General features: G+C 36.6%; 2 protein-coding genes across 2 annotated transcripts; one reads left to right on the forward strand and one right to left on the reverse strand.

Annotated features, from left to right (window-relative positions):
* Positions 1–5,432: 5,432 nt before the first annotated feature.
* LOC118802953 (zinc finger protein Gfi-1b-like) lies at positions 5,433–14,154 on the forward strand. Its single transcript, XM_036563413.1, has 6 exons — positions 5,433–5,619; positions 8,625–8,850; positions 10,651–10,826; positions 11,054–11,167; positions 13,028–13,193; positions 13,991–14,154. Exons 2-6 carry the CDS (start codon positions 8,646–8,648, stop codon positions 14,086–14,088), a joined length of 759 nt encoding a protein of 252 aa, XP_036419306.1. The 5' UTR covers positions 5,433–5,619; positions 8,625–8,645; the 3' UTR covers positions 14,089–14,154.
* Positions 14,155–15,052: 898 nt separating this feature from the next.
* Positions 15,053–21,075, reverse strand: LOC118802930 (zona pellucida sperm-binding protein 4). Its single transcript, XM_036563369.1, has 8 exons — positions 21,036–21,075; positions 20,501–20,623; positions 18,209–18,381; positions 16,840–16,937; positions 16,527–16,654; positions 16,075–16,255; positions 15,352–15,508; positions 15,053–15,154 (listed from the first exon to the last, which is right to left on the reverse strand). The coding sequence occupies exons 2-8, from the start codon at positions 20,505–20,507 to the stop codon at positions 15,053–15,055; spliced, it is 846 nt and encodes a 281-aa protein (XP_036419262.1). The 5' UTR covers positions 20,508–20,623; positions 21,036–21,075.
* Between the last annotated feature and the right edge of the window lie 359 nt (positions 21,076–21,434).

Consider the following 21,434-nt stretch of genomic DNA (forward strand, 5'->3'; position numbering starts at 1 on the left):
AGAAAACACTGAGGTAGGAAAAATCATTGCTCTCAACTTCCTATCTTCCTATCCTATCTTCCTAACTTCCTGTCAAAATAGGCATTAAGTACAAGTTATTAATTTTTCATACATTATATTGTATTTCTATGTTCCTTCTGTAGGGATTACCTATGGGATAATACACTTGCATACAGAATGAGAAAGACAAGGTAAAGTAAGTGAAAAAAACAGGAATTTATAAAATAAGAGTTCAAAAATGATCAAAAGTTATAGAGAAAATGGAACAACAATGCAAGACCTGGTAGACCATCAAACTGTATTGTGACTATATCTTCAAGCATATTACGTACTTATTGTTACTGTCAGAACAAAACTTAGTATTCCCAAGAAAAATGGGCCTCATTCAACAAGAGGAAATTTCTTCTTAAAATCCACTTACGTAGTTTTCACGAAGACTCTGACATTCACCAATGTTTTCTTATTTGGGATTTGTTCTTAGTTAAGAACCTACAAACATTCAAGAGCACAAAAGTGCTAACAACTCTGCAGTTTAAGAACACGTCATGAATCTGACATAGACTTAGTTCTGACAGCAGTGTTAGATGAGCTAATATAAAGCCTTCGAGTTGTATTTTTGCCATATTGCCCATCCTTAAGTCACGCTATCTACTGGAGATTTGGAATAATATGGGTTACTGGCTAATGGTAGCTAGCTAAGGTCCTGCTTTCATACAGCCTTCCTTCACACTTCTTAAGTGTGTCTCCACAGTTCATCACCTTTTCTTCTGTCTCATCATTTATCCTGCTCTCCTTTTCTCTTTCTCTTTCTTTTTCTATGTCCATTCTTAGGGCCCTCAACACTGTTTGACACCCACTTAACCGAAGTGAAAGCTGCATGTCCCTTGTTGGTTACGTGTCATGCTTAGGCTCACAACTTCTGAAGCCACCACTTCTTCATCTTCAAACCCCTAAAACAAGTGAAAAGAAACATCACATGAGACACAGCACACCAGTGAAGACCTTCCAGGTCACCAAACAGCTAACACCATCAAGAAATAATGCTGCATGTGGAGGAGACCTGTCTCAGTTTTGTTGCTGTGGCCTGTGGTTAACGAGAGAGAGAGAGAGGAAAGAAAGAAAGAAAGAAAGAAAGAAAGAAAGATAAAGTGAGAAAGATAGAGAGACATGGTTGGTGAATGAGGCCCAATGAGGGAAAGTATGTGAGAGAAAGAAAAGAAAAAAAGAAAGATTGGGAGAAAGAAAAATAACAGAAAGAACAAATAAAAGATGGGAAGAGTAAAAAGAAAAATAAAGAAAGAAAAAGGAGAGAAAGAAAAAAGTATACAAATAAATAAAGTAACAAAGAGAGATAAAAGAAAAATAATGGGAACAAAGAATAAGTCAGGAAAGAAAGGAGAATGAATTAAGATAAACAAAGAAAGAGACAAAGACAGCAAAGAAAGAAAAGACGAAAAAGAATAAGAAAGAAAGCAACACAAAGATAAAAGAAACATTAGAAAGAAAGATGCAGAGAAACAAAAAAGAAAGAAAGATAAACAGTAAAGAAAGATAAACAAAGAAAGAGGAGGACACAAACAGCGAAGAAAGAATACAAAAAAGAATAAGAAAGACAAAGAACCTGAAAGAAAGAGAAACAAGAAACATGCGGAGAAACGAAAGAAAGAAAGAGAAATGAAAGAAAGAAAGAAAAAGAAAGAGAAAGAAATAAAATCTAGAAATCAAGCAGACTGTTCTGTGGATATGTGTGTGTCTGTATGAATATTAGAGCCGGTGTGAGTGTTTGTGTTGTATATGAATATTAGAGCTGGTGTGAGTGTTTGTGTTGTATATGAATATTAGAGCTGGTGTGAGTTTGTGTTGTATATGAATATTAGAGCTGGTGTGAGTGTTTGTGTTGTATATGAATATTAAAGCTGGTGTGAGTGTTTGTGTTATATATGAATATTAGAGGTGCTGTGTTATATATGAATATTAGAGCTGGTGTGAGTGTTTGTGTTGTATATGAATATTAGAGCTGGTGTGAGTGTTTGTGTTGTATATGAATATTAAAGCTGGTGTGAGTGTTTGTGTTATATATGAATATTAAAGCTGGTGTGAGTGTTTGTTATGTATGAATATTAGAGCTGGTGTGAGTTTGTGTTGTATATGAATATTAGAGCTGGTGTGAGTGTTATATATGAATATTAGAGCTGGTGTGAGTGTTTGTTATGTATGAATATTAAAGCTGGTGTGAGTGTTTGTGTTATATATGAATATTAGAGCTGGTGTGAGTGTTTGTGTTGTATATGAATATTAAAGCTGGTGTGAGTGTTTGTGTTGTATATGAATATTAGAGCTGGTGTGAGTGTTTGTGTTGTATATGAATATTAAAGCTGGTGTGAGTGTTTGTTATGTATGAATATTAGAGCTGGTGTGAGTGTTTGTTATGTATGAATATTAAAGCTGGTGTGAGTGTTTGTGTTATATATGAATATTAGAGCTGGTGTGAGTGTTTGTGTTGTATATGAATATTAAAGCCGGTGTGAGTGTTTGTGTTATATATGAATATTAGAGCTGGTGTGAGTGTTTGTGTTGTATATGAATATTAGAGCTGGTGTGAGTGTTTGTGTTGTATATGAATATTAAAGCTGGTGTGAGTGTGTTGTATATGAATATTAAAGCTGGTGTGAGTGTTTGTGTTGTATATGAATATTAGAGCTGGTGTGAGTGTTTGTGTTGTATATGAATATTAAAGCTGGTGTGAGTGTTTGTGTTATATGAATATTAGAGCTGGTGTGAGTGTTTGTGTTGTATATGAATATTAGAGCTGGTGTGAGTGTTTGTGTTATATATGAATATTAGAGCTGGTGTGAGTTTGTGTTGTATATGAATATTAGAGCTGGTGTGAGTGTTTGTGTTGTATATGAATATTAAAGCTGGTGTGAGTGTTTGTGTTATATATGAATATTAGAGGTGCTGTGTTATATATGAATATTAGAGCTGGTGTGAGTGTTTGTGTTGTATATGAATATTAGAGCTGGTGTGAGTGTTTGTGTTGTATATGAATATTAAAGCTGGTGTGAGTGTTTGTGTTATATATGAATATTAAAGCTGGTGTGAGTGTTTGTTATGTATGAATATTAGAGCTGGTGTGAGTTTGTGTTGTATATGAATATTAGAGCTGGTGTGAGTGTTATATATGAATATTAGAGCTGGTGTGAGTGTTTGTTATGTATGAATATTAAAGCTGGTGTGAGTGTTTGTGTTATAAATATTAGAGCTGGTGTGAGTGTTTGTGTTGTATATGAATATTAAAGCTGGTGTGAGTGTTTGTTATGTATGAATATTAGAGCTGGTGTGAGTGTTTGTTATGTATGAATATTAAAGCTGGTGTGAGTGTTTGTGTTATATATGAATATTAGAGCTGGTGTGAGTGTTTGTGTTGTATATGAATATTAAAGCCGGTGTGAGTGTTTGTTATGTATGAATATTAGAGCTGGTGTGAGTGTTTGTGTTGTATATGAATATTAGAGCTGGTGTGAGTGTGTTGTATATGAATATTAAAGCTGGTGTGAGTGTTTGTGTTGTATATGAATATTAGAGCTGGTGTGAGTGTTTGTGTTGTATATGAATATTAAAGCTGGTGTGAGTGTTTGTGTTATATGAATATTAGAGCTGGTGTGAGTGTTTGTGTTATATGAATATTAGAGCTGGTGTGAGTGTTTGTGTTGTATATGAATATTAAAGCTGGTGTGAGTGTTTGTGTTATATGAATATTAGAGCTGGTGTGAGTGTTTGTGTTGTATATGAATATTAAAGCTGGTGTGAGTGTTTGTGTTATATGAATATTAGAGCCGGTGTGAGTGTTTGTGTTATATGAATATTAGAGCTGATGTGAGTGTTTGTGTTATATATGAATATTAGAGCTGGTATGAGTGTTTGTGTTGTATATGAATATTAAAGCTGGTGTGAGTGTTTGTGTTATATATGAATATTAGAGCTGGTGTGAGTGTTTGTGTTGTACATGAATATTAGAGCCGGTGTGAGTGTTTGTGTTGTACATGAATATTAGAGCTGGTGTGAGTGTTTGTGTTGTACATGAATATTAAAGCTGGTGTGAGTGTTTGTGTTATATGAATATTAGAGCTGGTGTGAGTGTTTGTGTTGTACATGAATATTAAAGCTGGTGTGAGTGTTTGTGTTATATATGAATATTAGAGCTGGTGTGAGTGTTTGTGTTGTACATGAATATTAGAGCCGATGTGAGTGTTTGTGTTGTACATGAATATTAAAGCTGGTGTGAGTGTTTGTGTTATATGAATATTAGAGCTGGTGTGAGTGTTTGTGTTGTATATGAATATTAAAGCTGGTGTGAGTGTTTGTGTTATATATGAATATTAGAGCTGGTGTGAGTGTTTGTGTTGTACATGAATATTAAAGCTGGTGTGAGTGTTTGTGTTATATATGAATATTAGAGCTGGTGTGAGTGTTTGTGTTGTATATGAATATTAAAGCTGGTGTGAGTGTTTGTGTTATATATGAATATTAGAGCTGGTGTGAGTGTTTGTGTTGTACATGAATATTAGAGCCGGTGTGAGTGTTTGTGTTGTACATGAATATTAGAGCTGGTGTGAGTGTTTGTGTTGTACATGAATATTAAAGCTGGTGTGAGTGTTTGTGTTATATGAATATTAGAGCCGGTGTGAGTGTTTGTGTTATATGAATATTAGAGCTGGTGTGAGTGTTTGTGTTGTACATGAATATTAAAGCTGGTGTGAGTGTTTGTGTTATATGAATATTAGAGCTGGTGTGAGTGTTTGTGTTGTACATGAATATTAAAGCTGGTGTGAGTGTTTGTGTTATATATGAATATTAGAGCTGGTGTGAGTGTTTGTGTTGTATATGAATATTAAAGCTGGTGTGAGTGTTTGTGTTATATATGAATATTAGAGCTGGTGTGAGTGTTTGTGTTGTACATGAATATTAGAGCCGGTGTGAGTGTTTGTGTTGTACATGAATATTAGAGCTGGTGTGAGTGTTTGTGTTGTACATGAATATTAAAGCTGGTGTGAGTGTTTGTGTTATATATGAATATTAGAGCTGGTGTGAGTGTTTGTGTTGTATATGAATATTAGAGCTGGTATGAGTGTTTGTGTTGTTTATTATCTGAACTCCAAGTGTCTCACAAACCATCACATCAACACCAGCTCTGACCAGCACAGACTCTATACAGCATCACAGCCGTCAGCAGCACAGCTGCATTCTCCTTATCACAGCTGTGGTCTTCAGAAGTTTTTAATAGTTCTAAATGAAGTATCAGTGCAGAGAGCTGATGTGATTCTCTCTCTGTGTTTCTTCTCCAGAAGCTGCAGCCATGCTAGCGGAAGTGACACAGCTGCGGTCGCTTGTCGAGCGTTTCCTTGCGCAGTTTCAGTTGCGCTCAGATTCACTACTGAGCAGACGCAGAGAGCACGAGTTGAAGTCTAATACACAGACTTATACAGAATTACTGCGCATTAAACTTCATTCCTTCTGCCTTTCACTTATTTTTGTTTGTTTTGTTTATTTATTTCATATATGGTGCCTTAAGATAACAAAAATTTTGCAGATCTTGGAAACAAACTGTGATTTCGGCAGGTAAGATTTTTGTTCTAAATGTGAATTCATTAGGCACATCCATAGCAGTCAAACTGCTTAATGTTAGAGGTGCAGCAAACATGTTGAACAAATTAGAAAATCAAAGAAATGTTTTTAAAAAGTTATGAACACATGCTGCATCGATAGATAATTTGTAATCACTAATAAAAAGCTTACATCACTGCACATCAGTGCATTTTTGTGCATATATATCTCAAGTCTGCAAATGACTCACTTATCTGTCATTTGCTATTTAAAAAGCACAGATGTACACAGCTTTGAAAGCTTTTAATCATCGTCTAGTGAGTTTTGATTTTGATTTCTTGTCAGGTGGGTTCAGTGCAGAAATTTGACTTTGCTAACCCTATATAGATAACTTTACTGTTGTTTATCTATCCATCTGTCTCTCTGTTTGTTTTCAATGTAAATCCTATCAAGTCTACATACATTTAACTCACTACTCTGTCCTTATTTGTGAAAATTCAGACTGACATACATTTTTGAATGCATTGTGATATTGGACACCATTCTGTTTTATTGCTTACATTTGAACTGTGATTTACAGCTGCACATTCATTTTAGAGGTAGATGAAATCATGAAAATTACAACAACTAAACTAGGTAAATTTTGGGTTTGATTTAAGGCCAGCTGGTTATAAACCGGTTGTAACCAAAGCCAGTCTTCTTACTTCATTTTCAGAAAATAAGCTATGAAACTCTCACTGTCGTGGCACACTCAAGGGTACATCTCAGTAGCTTTGGAGAGGGAACATATTTGTACCATAATCCACTGAAATTATACTTTCTAAGTTGTATTGACTCCACACTTGTCTCCAGGCTTTTTTTTTAAATTATGAAAGGGAACAAATACGTACTTTTCTCTGGGAAAAACTTATTTAAGGTACACAATTGGACCTTAAAGCCACTGTTGTACCTTCGAGGTACATTTACATTGTTTGTACCTTGATAAACGGGAAATACCCGCACAGAACCTTTATTTCTAACAGAATTGTGATATGTTCCAGTATTGCCTGTGTTTCTGTTATTTTGTCATTGTGCCTAAAAGCAATATTGTATGCTCATGGTTATAGCCCAAAAAGCACTTTTTCAGTTTGTAGCATGTATCTCATTCCAAAAATCCCCAGATAAATGATGGTAGAAATGTAAGTGCCGCTAAAATCAGGCTTCGTTGGAGGGGTTTTTTCAGTCTAGCTCAAATAAAACTCTGAAGTCAGTATTTTTAGTTGCAAAGAGGCTTTGCTCATGATTTTTTCAGTGGCAAAGATTGGTAAGCATTAGTGTACAGAACACGTCCAGCAAAAGTAGTAGTCAGCTCTTTATGTTAGTAAACAGTTATGCTGGAGTGCTTGATTAGTTGCCTTTGTTTGACTTTGAGGGTTGGAAATGAGGTGCAGGCCCAACACAGCCTATTTTTGCATCGTCATTGTGCGATATGACTGTTGCGAAGGCCGATATTGCATTAGCGAATACCAAAGGATTACTGCTTACTGAACTACATTATCCCAAAAGAAAACACATCATAGTTTGTAAGAAGTGTGAAATGGCGAAAGTGTATAATATATTCACTCTCCAACATGTGGCATTTGTTCCCTGTTTAAAACTTGCCTGATTTTGCCCAGCTGATAAGCAGCTGGTGTAGTTGGTGCCTTTGAGCAGGAAAATCTCCAAACTGTGCTGGACAAACTGTGTTCCAAACAGTCCAACCCTGGAGCACCACAGAACACCACTGTTATTAGATCTTATGTTTTCCCACTTGTTACGACACCTCATGTTCAATAATTACCTCCTCTGAATCCTCAGAACATCTTACTGAATATCTCTAGTAACATATTAGTGTTTTAATGTAATGCAGATGTACTAGAGACACTTCATGCATATTGCGAAACATCTACCATAAAGGTGATCTTTGTAGCTTTACAGTTATTAACTGTAACTGTATCTGTTGCTGCACAATTTATCAGTTCCCTCCTGTACATCAAAAGAAAGAGAACATCAGAGGAGCAGGTATTATTTGGGACCTTCTTAGCACTGCAGTGCCACTGACATAGTACTGGGTGATGCGCTGGTATGAGTGGATGACGCACAGCAATGTTGGAGGTCCTAAACACTGTGTACAATCACTGGCCACTTTATTAGTCATGTATCTATTATAACCTTTATATGTACAGTTAGAAACTATTGCTCATCTTTTTCATGCACAATTGGTGTTAGTCATTCTTTAGTTCTTCATACTTGGTGAATGTCTGACCCACTGTTGGTTGAATGTTGGCACACACACTACCATGCCACTACCGTGCCGTTATCACTGATGGGAACAGTCCACCGGTCAAATACTATCCGGTCAGTAGTCGTCCTGTGGTGGCCCCTTTCCACTGATAGGCAGGATAGGGGCAGGAACGTACCATGTTCTTGCGAGGCCCATGGGCACACGAAAGTTTGGAATCCCCTGAACTTCATAAATAAACACATATATACATAAATAAATAAGAAAGATCTTAAAGGGGAATTAAACAGTAGTTCACATTTGTGTTTATGTGCACTTTGCAGTGTAAATTTGTTTCTTGTTTGGTTTTCTTTTGCGTCTACAACATAACAGTTTGTGTTTTTGATCTAAGGTTTGTGTTGGCAATCGATTGTTCTAAGTATCTTGAGCCCACTAGGACCTTGTGGTCTGAGGCCCATCGACAAAGGTCCCACTGGCCCGGTCAGTAACCCATCCCTAGACAGATGGGCTACACTCAGTAACTGTAAACCTACAAAGTGCACCTATAAAGTATGTGTTTCTGGTAAAATGGCCATTGAGTATGTGCAATGTAGGTTTTTCAGTTATAATAAACTGGCAAGTGAACATGGTGTTGCCACCTAGTGGAGAAAGCTGTGTTTTGCTCTTCCATAACTAAGCAAAAGGTACATAAATGGTTCTTGTTTGAACAATTTATTGCAGCAGTTAACATGACTGTTCATTTCTCCAATTCAAATTCTAGACCTTTCCACTTCTGTAAGCCATGCCTCGCTCTTTCCTGGTGAAAAAGCGGAGAAGGGGAGGCTCTCGCTCTCCTCTCCCCACCGACTGCACACCATGTCTTGGCATTCCCTGGACTGCCCCCCTGGTGTCCCCCATAACTCGAGAAGAACCAGAACAGAGTGTGGAGTCTTCATCTACACAAGAAGCCAATACACACCAGGATTCTTATAATAGCTGGACCACAGGTGAACACAGTGTATAGTTGTTCTTCATACCTGTTTTGAAACATTTTTTTTCCCATTTTCCTCTTGACAAAATTGCTGAGCTAATTATGCTAACATGGCTGACAATGAGTGTAAGCTAGCAACCCCTCATTCACATTGTTATTTGCATAATACCAATAAATGGTTATTTACTTTCATTCACCATTAGCCACATTAGCATTTCTGACCAAACTATTGCTTTAACCTCCTGAAACTAATTATTCACTTATTAATCTTAAGATTATTCACTTACTACCACTAATTATTCAGTAACTATTATGAATGATTTAGTAACTATTAAACTGTGTTTACAACTACATAACTATGTATAATCATAACTATAAGTAGCTATAATTATGCAGCTATGACAGTGAGGAACTGACTTCTGTGGGCCGCGTACCCACTCTTAAGATATGTTAATGGATTTCAGGAGCAAATTTTTGGTGTTTCCACACAGTTTAAAGGAATGATTTGGCATCAAAAAATGACAGTTTTCTATTTTGATCAACCAGGTTTGAAGTCTAAATTCTGCTTCATTAGTTTAGTGCTAGAGCTAGGCTAACATTGCTAACAAACTTTAGAAGTATCACAAACCTTTTCTATTAACACATCACCAAAACGTCTCTCAGTCAGTTCAAACCAATCCAATAAAAATAAACTATAGAAATTGTGTTTGTTAGCAATGTTAGCCTCACAGCTTCAGTTCTAAACTAAGGAAGAAGACTCTGGACTCTGAACATTGTCTCAGCTGATCGACTACATCTAGGATAAATAGGTAATAGTACAAATTAGTTTTTTCTCCAAACTGGTCCTTTAAAACCTTTCAAAATGTTTGCTCCTCTTAAATCTTTAATGCTAATTACACTCTTTAAAAAAAAGATGGTTCTTCAAAGATTCTTGAGTAAAAGCAATGGTTCTAGTTAGAACCATGGGTTCTATATAGAACAATTTGCATGCTTAAATTGTTCTTTATCTGGTGAATTAAGTGTTCAGATTGAGGGAAAATGTGTTGTATATGTTTCTACACAGAAGCTTTTTGAAAATGATTCTACATAGAACCAAAAGAGATTCTTCTGTTGTTATGATTTCAAGCTTATAACAACAGAACTCTTTTTGGAGCTAGATGGAACCACTTTCAAAAACAACACAATCTCCATTAATCTGAAGGACTATTTCATGCAAATGGTTCTATATAGAACTTGTTTCTAAACAGAACCATTGCCTTTACTAAAGAACCCTTGAAGAACCATTTTTTCTAAGTGTGTATTTATAGCTAGCATGGAAGAAATATGAATACATTTGTTATAGTTCGTATTAGAGAAAAGTCTTTATATTAACTACTTATAGTTGGCACTGACGAAATGTGATGTTAATTACCTTTCATCTACTATTACCAACATTACTGTTTTTGGTATATGCCTTTTAATTCATTTTGGAAGCACTATTTTAACTTCTTTCTGCAGCCCCCTAGTGGCCATTCTAACCACAGGACCCTGATGCCACGACGGCAGTGTTCTTCATATCAAAAAATTGGGCATTGAAACACAATAAAAAAACTTTTTCAAATGTTGACCTGCTTGCTTACCTATTAAGACAAAAGTCCAACTCACTTTCACCTTTGTAAATCATTAGCATTTCCATAGCCATATATTCACATCATTGAAGAAAAAAAATAGCATAGTTCACCATGTGGAAATTAAATAGATCCTCTAGGCTTAGCACGTGCATCGACTTAAAACCAGTCAACAAGATCGAACTGATTTCTCATTTCTTTCTTTACAGACGTTAAGAGTTTTAGTGAAGGCTCTTCTCTGGTTCCTTGGCACCATCTTCAGGTCACCAACACAGAGGACAAGCAGGAGCTGGGATTGTTACAGCCCAGCAATAAGGACAGAGACTGTTCCCAGATCAGCGCTCTGAACAGCTCCTCCACTACACACTGCCCCATTTGTGGCAAGGTAAAGCACCCTGACTTCCACACCACAAGCATGTAAGAAACCTCACCAAACATAAAGCCTCAAAAGCTGCATGAAGGAGTGTAGATGAAAATAGTATGGGCTTTTGTTTTAGGGGTCATTGCTGTGTCTGCTCAATGAAATAGCTTCAACTTATTATTGCTTGATTCAGAATGACACTACACTAAAAGCTGTGGTCTGTGTGTTTGTGTTCCCTTTCTCTCTTGTAGCTCTTCTCTTCCCTTTCTGGCCTGGAGGCCCATGTGTACAAGTATCATCAAGGTTACAGCCTGCCTGTGGTCTACTGCAACAGCAACAAACCTGTGACAACATATAGAACAAAGGTCACTGGTCATTATATATAGATCAATACCTTGCGTCTCCATTTAGTTTGTCACCCACACTTAGTCCCAATCCCAGTTCACCCAGTTCAATTATTGTTAAGATAGAGAGGTAGGGCGTGTTAGGGCTACATCGCCCTCCAAATGGAGGTTTTTCAGAGACTTACTACAAACTGAGAAAATTATGAGAAATCAATGCCACATACCAAAAACCAATCCACCAGCATTTCTAATATTTCTCCAACTTTCTGCAGAAAACTGCAAAAGGATGCCTACTGGCATGTTGGAAATGTCCAGCAAAATTTGTCACGCCTGTTTATGTAAAAGCACCTGACTACCGATATGTTGGGTTCTTGAAGGGTAGTCCCATTTCGTAGGGGAAGATTGCAACCACTACCCCCTGCAACTCAGTTCCAAGAGGCAAGGTGACACTCCAAAGCAAGGGGAAGGACTGAAAAATAAGAAATGGGCCTGGGCTATAATGTTTTAAGACTTGAGGACTAATGAAAAAGAAAGAAATATTTTGTTTGCAGTCAGACTGCATAACCAGAAAGCTTCAGATTTAATTGTATTAATTGATTAAACGGATGATCATAAAATGGACTGGTAAAGTTTTAAAAGCTGATTGGCTGAGAATCTTTGAACATGTTGCCCACTGACCACACCCTAATGTAAATTAACTATACTGCTTTCTGCATCAATAGTTCATTTAAAAAGATACGCTAAATTAAAAGATTTTTAAAAAAGTCATTGGTATATTCTATCAGAATGAATATTGTCAGTTTATAAAAGCAATTAGCCATGGGAGAGCATGCCCTATAGTGAATTTACCACAGTTTAGGGCAATGGTCTAAAATCCAGACCTTTAATCCAGTTTCCAGTGTAAGGAAAATAGTTGATGCTGTCAAAAGTTGAGGAGAGTCAACTTCTCACATGTAAAACTGCCCTGTTAAACGTTGACAGTGAAATGTCTCCACATTTGTCAATGAGAGGCGCTGTCTGTGTACCTTATAAACTGGCAGCTTTGTGCTTTTCACTCAGTGCAGTGTCCAACTGTTGTATATAATTTTACTTTGCTAACATGACTAACTTACAAAACACAAACGTGCCAGACATCTGAAGAAATCAGAAGTAATTTGGTGTGGTTAGACTAACCACTAACCATTACAGCTAGAAAAAAAGTGGGAAAAAAGAAAGATATTTTTCTGCTCAGTTGCCCCAAAAGCAATGTTTCCAGATCATCCACTGAGCAGTTAATAATTTGTGTGTGGAAGACCACCACTCATCTAACGTTAAACTGTTAGCTTTAGCTCATGAACAGATTTAACCCACAGAAGCTAAAAGATTTTCCTTTGCTTTTTTGACACACCTGGAGACAACCTGTTAAACTTTTAGTGTGGGATTGCAGCAAAACCCACCACCAGCAAGGGTACACCCTCTCTAAAATCCACCCCCAAATTCCTCAAAGTTGTGCTCTTTTAAAGGTGCAGTGTGTAAGATTTCTATTTTTCGATTAGCAGAAATAAATTATAGTATATAAAACGATGTTATCATTAGTGTGCCATCACCTGTAACTACAAATCAATGTTTATTATGTTGGACTGAGCCCTTCATACCAACAAAGGGTCCTCTTCCTCTTCTGAGGCCACAAATCGAATCCACCTGCAGTTGCAATATCCAGCACTGGAAACTGGACTTAAGGACCTCTGGTTTTAGGAAGATAGGACCGAAGTTTCAGTATCCTGGACAAGCACATTTTACTGTATATGTAATGGCCGTGCACAATGTGGAAGCTTAGTGTTACAAGCAACCTGATGAAAAAACCTGTACATAAACCTAACAGTGCATTCTTGTATGTTTCAGGAGCGGACGTTTGATTGTCAAGTGTGTGGGAAGGTGTTCAAGCGTTCCTCTACTCTCACCACACACCTACTGATCCACTCAGACACGCGGCCTTTCCCCTGCCAGTACTGCGGCAAGAGATTCCACCAGAAATCAGACATGAAGAAACACACCTTTATTCACACTGGTGAGAACACACTTTCATATACGCATTTGAAGTGCCCATATTGTGGCCAACTGAATTTCTCCTTCTCCACCCCACAGTTCATATGGAACATGGAAACAAGCTGTTTTTGTAGTTGTTTTGAACTTTTTGATGTTAGTGATATGAAAATTGTGGGCGGATGCCAATATCTGACATTTTTCTTGTACATATCTGCCAATGCTGATCCATATACCTTCATAGTATGTAGAAGTTTGGAGCACAATAGCATTACAGAGAAATCAAACATTTATCTAGGGTTACAAATGCAGTAAAAATCAATAGAATGCATATATTTTACAACAGTAGCCCTACATCACCTGAACATTCTGCTCTTCTGGAGTATAATATTTCATCAAATATCAGTTTAAAATGTTGTTCAAATATATATATATATATATATATATATATATATATATATATATATATACATACATACACACACATATACACACACACACACACACACACACACACACACACACACACACATGCCTTGATGCATCCAAACAGCAGCTGCGATTGGTCAGGATGCTCAAAGCACACGAAGCATTCGGTGATTGGTTGGAGAATCATTTGCATATTGTACACAGATCACAGAGTTGTGAAGACAAAAAATTCAATACCGATTATCAAACAACATTGTGCCTGACTATACATAAATCTACCAGACTGATTTTATAACCATGTTGTGCCAAAAATTGTTACAAGTGGTAAGAAGTGTACAACATTCCTCTTCTAACATGTAGATTGTTCCTATTTTCCCCCCCTCTCATGTTTAGGAGAGAAGCCACATGTGTGCAGAGTGTGTGGAAAAGCCTTCAGCCAAAGTTCTAATCTCATCACACACAGCAGAAAGCACTACAGACCTTTCAGCTGAGCATACACATACATCTGCTCTGGATTTTTCTGTATATAATAAATATAATATCTCCCACAATGTTAATGAAGATGTGAATGTGGCTTTTTTTAAAAAGATTATTGCAATAAACTGTGCTATTTATGAAACAAATTATTTGACTCAGGTCAAAGGTTGAGCACAAAATATTTATTATTTACTGTTGTCCATGGTTTTTTTTTAGAAGACTTCAGCACAGCCATTCTCAGGACTTCACTGTCAGAGCATCTACATCATCTTAAGTTTAAAACCCCAACACACAAAAAAACAAACAAAATCAAAGATGAGTTCCCAAAGACAGAGATGTGTGTGATTGATTTTATATTATATTTTATTTTATTTTTTTAATATATATATATATATATATATAATAAACACACACACACAGTTTATGTACATTACCATTAAAATGTTTGGAATCACTCATTATATTAATTTAAGTGATTGGTATTGATGAAGGTACCCGTCCAACTGCACCTTTCAAAGGGTCATGCCATTTCTACAGCTACGAATGAGAAGCTAGCTTCGGCCTCATACTAGCAAATGATGTCTGTCTGTTTAAGTGGCTGGCAAATACTGACGCAGGTTGATAATGCGTTTTTACCATCTTACAGTAAACTAAACTGTCACCACCCAGCGATCTAGCACAATACTAATGAGTGAGTAGAGACCCATATTGAACAAGACATTATCAAATGTAAGATGCACCATAATTATCTACCAATTCTGAAATGAGAGACATAGATATTAGTATTATTACCACTTAATGCTGCGTAGATTTCTCAAAAAAATTAGTCATTACAGTTCTGTTCATTCTAGACAAGTCTAGTTTTTTTTTCCTTTTTTATATAAACAGTTCCCTAACTATTTTTTTATTTATTTATTTTAACTGAAAAACAGTGATTCCAAACTATTTAGTGTCTATGATAAAATGAAAGGAATTGGGCTAATGGTAATAAGGAAATGTCATGTACTCACCATCAAAGCAACCTTCTATACATGGACCTTCAGAAGGCAAACACACCTCGGTGGCACACATGAAATAAATCTGAGAAAGCAAAAGGAAACAAACAGCGAATCTCCACTAACTTCACTGTAGCAGATTTTTGGTGTAGTAAATACTTAAAAACCTCCATAAAGCATTACTACTTCTACATGAGCATGGTTTTTCCATCACTGACAGAAGCCACACATTTGTCTCATCAATTCTCCAAAACAATTTAGTGCAGGTGATAGAATGTTTACCTCTTCCTTGTCCTCCTCACCAGGCTCCGAGAGGCCCTTACTGCTTTCCAGAAACTGGAAAGTGCTGACAGTGAAACGTCTCACGTGATTGGCCACTGCCTCTGGAGGAGGGGCAGGGGGCTCATGGGTTGGAGTCACATCGAGGGGGTTTGGACACCTATAGAGAAGGATGTTCATGTACATTTATAACCAAAGACAGAGATCATAATTTGTCTGGTCTCTAGTCAACCTGACAGACAATACAGTGCAAATTACAACAATAGTGAGGTTTTCTTAACTTGCCAGAAGAGATTACTGCGTTTCAAAATACAGTGCTGGTTCTAAGAGCTGACTGGCTGAGCCACAGTTAAAATTGCTGTTAAAAACTCAATACACACACATACAGCCACTGAATTCTGTATTAAAAGTTATTAAGAACTCTTGTGCTGTTCACAGAATGATTGTTTTGCTTGGCTAAAACAGTTTGATTGTTAATTTAAATTATTCACTGAACAGTGAAGTATTTTATCATATTTCACTGCTTTTGTAAGGCCATAAGCCAGTCAAAGCCGTGGGTTGGTAATTTTTACCACAGTTAAGCGGATGTTGTTAGCCACAATGCTAAGAGAAGTAAAAACCCCTTAAATGTGATAATCATCTCAATATAAAGCCTCAAACTGCTTTAATCTATAAATCTATTGCATCAACAATTCAACAAATGAGGATCTACAGTGTGAACTGTACCCGTCATAGATGAGGACCCATGCAGACTGTGCTGAGCGAGGGTAAGCCACACAATAATGCACCAAAAGCACCACACTGGGATCTGGAGGGTTCAGCAGACGCACTTCTAGATAAAGGGGTTTTCCTAGAAGCTTCTGCAGGGGCCGGTGGTATTGTGGGTAGTAGCTACTGTAATGCTGATCTGAGTTGGTTGAAAAAGAGTACATGTCGAAATAAGCATGAAATAAAACGTCTACAGTTACATGACAAACTAAACCAATTACCATCTACTGAAAGGGACTAACTAATGAAATAGGCTGTGCACTACTACTATTAAGTCTGCAAAAATCAAAGCTCAAAGTGTAATAAGTGAGATTACAATTCTCTCTAAGCCATTTTCTAAAACTATTTAGAAGTTATTCACAGCCAACACCACAAAAAAGGCTGACAGTTCCTCTATACAAGACTCTTACCTTTAGCTATCCTGAGTTGGACTCCAAATACCCCTTGGGCCTGAATGGACGGTCCAAGAGATGGACTTATTACCAGATAACTCACACTCGTCAGAGTGCCAGGCAGATACCGACATTCAACCAGCAACCTGAAAGAGGGACAGACAACCAATCAAGGATGTCATTATCAATTAGTGATTAAGTACTCATTTTTTTGAGTAATTATTTTTTTACAAAAGGCCAAAGAATAAAAGAAAATAAATAATAATAATAATAATAATAATAATATGTTAATAATAATAATAAATAGCCATACTTCCACATGTATGCATACCTAAATGGTGAATCTCTGGTGATAGTTCCATGGTTGAGGCTGAGGGACTGCAATGTATTCAGAATCTCTAGCATGTAGATTACAGTCTTACCCACTTCCTAAATAACATAACGACAAACTCATAAGGTTATACACAGTACTGTTAAAGTTTGGAATCCAATAACGAAACTGACAATATAAAAAAAAAGATTCCAATAAATAAAAAAAATAAATAAATAAAACAGTTCAGTGCAACTGTGCAAATAAGCTTGGAAGCTCAAAACATTCAACGTCAACAATGACAGTGAATATAGAGTCAGTTGAGCATTAATGGTGCCTTCACAGATGTGCACACCACCCATGCCATGTGCATTAATGCACCCCTGTACCATCATGAATATTGGCTTTTGAACTGTGCACTGATAACAAGCAGAGTGATCATTGTCCATGATTTCCAAAAAGATTTTCAATTGTTGATTTGTCGGACCACAGGACACTTTTCCACTTCCCCTCAGTCCATAAATGAGCTCGGGCCCAGAGAAGGAGGCAACATTTCAGGATCCTGTTTATATTTATATATCCAGAGATTTCTCTGGATTCTCTGAGTCTTTTAAATGTTATTATGTATTGTAGATGATGAAAACCAAAAAAAGGTTTTTGCTGTTTTACGTTGAGAAATGTTATTCTTGAATTGTTGCACTATTTCATCATGCAGCCTTTCACAGAGTGGTGAACCCCTCCTCATCTTTACTTCTGAAAGACTAAGCCTCTCTAGGATGTTCTTTTTACACCCAATCATTTCACTGACCTGCTGCCAATCAAGCATTACACAGCTTTACCAGCCTTTTGTTGCCCCCATTCCAACTTTTTTGGAATGTATTGTTAGCATCAAATTCAAAAAGTATTTTTCAATGAACAATAAAATTTCTCAGTTTCAACATTTGATGTTTTTGTACTATTTTCAATTAAATATATTGTTTAAGAGATTTGCTCATCATTGCATTCTGTTTTTATTTACATTCTGCACAGCATCCCAACTTTTTTGGAAATGGGGCTGCAAAATGACTGACAAAACTGTACAGCACCAGAGAAACATTACAACAAAATTAATATCCAGAATGACTAATAAGTGGCAGTCAAATTTAATGAGAAAATTTAATAAGAAATAACTTGACTAAAATGACTAAATACCTAATTACAGTATATTATGATTTAACAACACCTAAAATACATTCTACCAGGACACAGTGCTGCTAAGAAAAATCTAAAAGTATGGACAATTCGAAAGTAGTTTACGAACTGCCTATAACTAATCTCTTGCATTAAACAGACCATTAACAGCAAAGTATCAGAAGAACGATTTTCTCAATGTGATCATAATCATACTCACATATCTGTGAGCACCACAGCCATCCAACGGGACCTTAAACAGGGCAGAGTCTGCCACCACCCTCTGTGGTGTGCAGGAGCTGTTGCCAGCAGCAACCAGGAGGGCAGGTGAGAGGGGAGGGTCAGTGAGGGACGCAGGGATGGAGAAGACAAAATGGTGGTCGGCTGTGCACTCTGAGGAATAAAGAAAAACAGGAAAAAGGTGGCAGATGACCGATACTGGATATTTTTATGCCATCATTATTCTCTTTTCTCACATGGCACTGACTTTGCTTAAGTCACATGCAGAGTGGGAACAGGGTCATTAGATCAGTCAATTTGGGGAAAGTACTGAGTTGCAGTTTTTCTGACCAAAACTGTGACTGAAATCTAAACTGCAATTATTTTCTATAAATTGAGGTCCAAGCCTGTAATAACTTTTTACCACATAAAACACAAAAACAAACACACACATATACATGTGTGTGTGTGTGCCAGTCAGCAACTATGGCAAAAAGCAAAAATAAGCAAAATTGTTTTGAAAGAAGGAGCAATGACGGAAACTGGCTCTGCAAATATGTGCACAACTGCTGACTGGTTTGTGTGGCAATTTGTGTGGTAGATAGAGGTGCAACACACCCAATTTTGTCAAATCAACATGTCAAGTAAGCAACACAAGTCTCTGAAGCGGTTTTAGTAAGCTGTTGGCTAGCAATCAGCTGGCGTCTGCTGATTCTGGCCTAGTTCGAGAGTGTTTTTCATCGCAAAATAAATACGGTGTGTTATTTCTTAATTTGTACAGTGTCATTTCATTACTCCATTAACTGTTCACTTCTTTCTTCTGTCATGACGAAACTGGCATCAACGACAGTCCAGTTTGGCCAGTTTGTTTTGCATCAAAAATGTCAAGACACCAGACTTCATCTGACATCAAAGGGCAATGGCATTGAGTGGCATTTGAGTATGCAGACCCTGCATTTTGAGTGGTCCATAGGTCACCACTGCTTCTTTTGTCATCAGTGCGTAACCGCATCAGCTTCTTATTAATTGTATTCATCAATGTGATCATTAGGAAATGTGCAGGCTCCTGCTAACTGCATTGTATGAAGAAAATAGAAAGAAATAGAAAGAAAAAAGAAATAGTTAACTTTAGGTGTAGCCCACTTTATAAAGGCTAACACTTAAAAATTGGAAGCTTATCTAATACACAGTACAGTTTTAAAAGTTTAAAAAGCCTTTTGTCTACGCATCTTGTGAGATCTATTCATAATGACATTTCATCCCCTTGGAATTATTAGGTTCTATCTGCGTTCTGAGCAGTTTTGAGACACTGTGCCTTAGAGATTTTGCATTCCAAATAGGAAAACCAATATGATACAAGTCTGTGTCAAAAATTAAATTGACAGACAGTCTAAATGTATTCTAAATATAACAAATCAGAATCCTAACAAATTTATAATAGAGTTTTTGGAACAGGTCAAATTCAGACAGAACCTTCTAATCTTAAGAATTCACTTTCTGCTTGGAATTTTAAGGTTCTATCTGGCAAAAGAGAAAAGCAGCAATGATTTTCAAGGAATGAGTTTCCTCAAATTGTTTTAAAACAAAATTAGTGTTGTAACAGAATGTCTACATATATCAGAAAATTAAATGTAATGTTTTATGACTGACAATTAATTTTATTATTTATTCATGTTTTTACGGCATTTGTTTCTTGTTTTAGGACAAATAGTCTTTCTTATTAAAAAAAAAAAAAGCACTGATTTAAGTATAAAAGGTCAGTGCTAAATATTTTGTCCAGTGCAGAGGTCAGTTTTATGTAGGAACCATTAGTTTAAGTTTCCTTTAGGTCAGACAGCAACACTGTAATAAACTGTCACAGCAAGTAAGTGTAGCAGGTCAGTTAAAGGCAGCATGAGGTTGTTTTATATCAGAAATGTGACTAATGAGCTAATACGTAATATTGGGAGAAAGAAGAAAAAGAAACGATGAATAAAGTTCATGTTGATGTTATTATTAAGACCCCATTAATTCAAATGTACACTAATTACATTTAAGGCTTAATATTTATAAAATTTAAGATAAGACTTTTTAAAGAGATGCAAGATGACAGGTAATATTTCAGCAACATGTTTTCATGTTTCATAAAGTTTTATAAACCTTTCTCGCAGTCAATGAGTAGTGAGGCAACATGACAATGAAGCAGAACCTGACTGGTCCTTGTGTGTATTCCAAGTGCTGATTGGCTCACAGATAGAACCTTTTATTTAACCGTGCATGTTGTTGCCACCATGTTAACTGGTGAGAAACTCACCGTCCATGGGGTAGTAGCAGGAAGCAGTATCAGAGGAGTAACAGCAGCCCCGGTTATGGCATTCTACTGCTGAAACTGAGCTTGGTCCACAGGCCAACTGGAGTTCAACAGCCAGATTGCAATCTAAACAATGAAGACATTACCATTATTTGAAATTTAATCAGCAAAGACCTACAGACCTCAACTTAGTGTCTGAAGTTTGCTTTAGTTTTGCATTAGAACTACAAGGCTAATGAAGACAACAGGAATAAAGGAACCAGTTAGCATTATGTAACTGCACATTTAAAGGTTACAATCATGTCAATGAGAAATTTCAATACCAGCGATTACTACACAGATATATCAAGCACTGCACTGTTTACTGCTGGGAGCATCAGTAAATTCAAGGCAAAAAAACAGCTAAGTGCCACATTAGAGGAACAGTAAGACTTTTACATGCTGATGTCTCATAATGTGCTACATTTCCTTAGGTCTAAATCTATGAAAATGTATTAAACTCAAACTGTTGGGTGATAAGTTATTTCAGTTGTCATACCATGGCCTGTGGGAACTTGGCACGACAGCAAGGCCTCAACTCCACGACCGTCCGCTGACTGATACTTAAGTATAATCTGGTACTGTCCGTCCTTTGAAAAATTACAGTAAATAAGTTTTAAATCTTTACTGAGACTTTACAACTGCAACACAGATGTAAGGTGTCACTTGAATGTCCATTCCAAATTTACACTAAAAGATGCTACAAAGTGTCAACATTTAGACTGCATCCACAGATTACTGCAAACACTGAAAATTTCATAGACAATCTTCCAGCTATACCAATTTCTGATTAATATTTTTTGACGCTTTGGTTTAAATTTTTAAAAAAGTTTTTAAGCATACCGATACTACTGACAAAGTAAGCCATTCTTTCGGACGCCTAATTTTTACCCGTCAC

This window comes from Colossoma macropomum, unplaced genomic scaffold (assembly GCF_904425465.1).
Source record: "Colossoma macropomum unplaced genomic scaffold, Colossoma_macropomum, whole genome shotgun sequence".
NCBI lineage: Eukaryota > Metazoa > Chordata > Actinopteri > Characiformes > Serrasalmidae > Colossoma > Colossoma macropomum.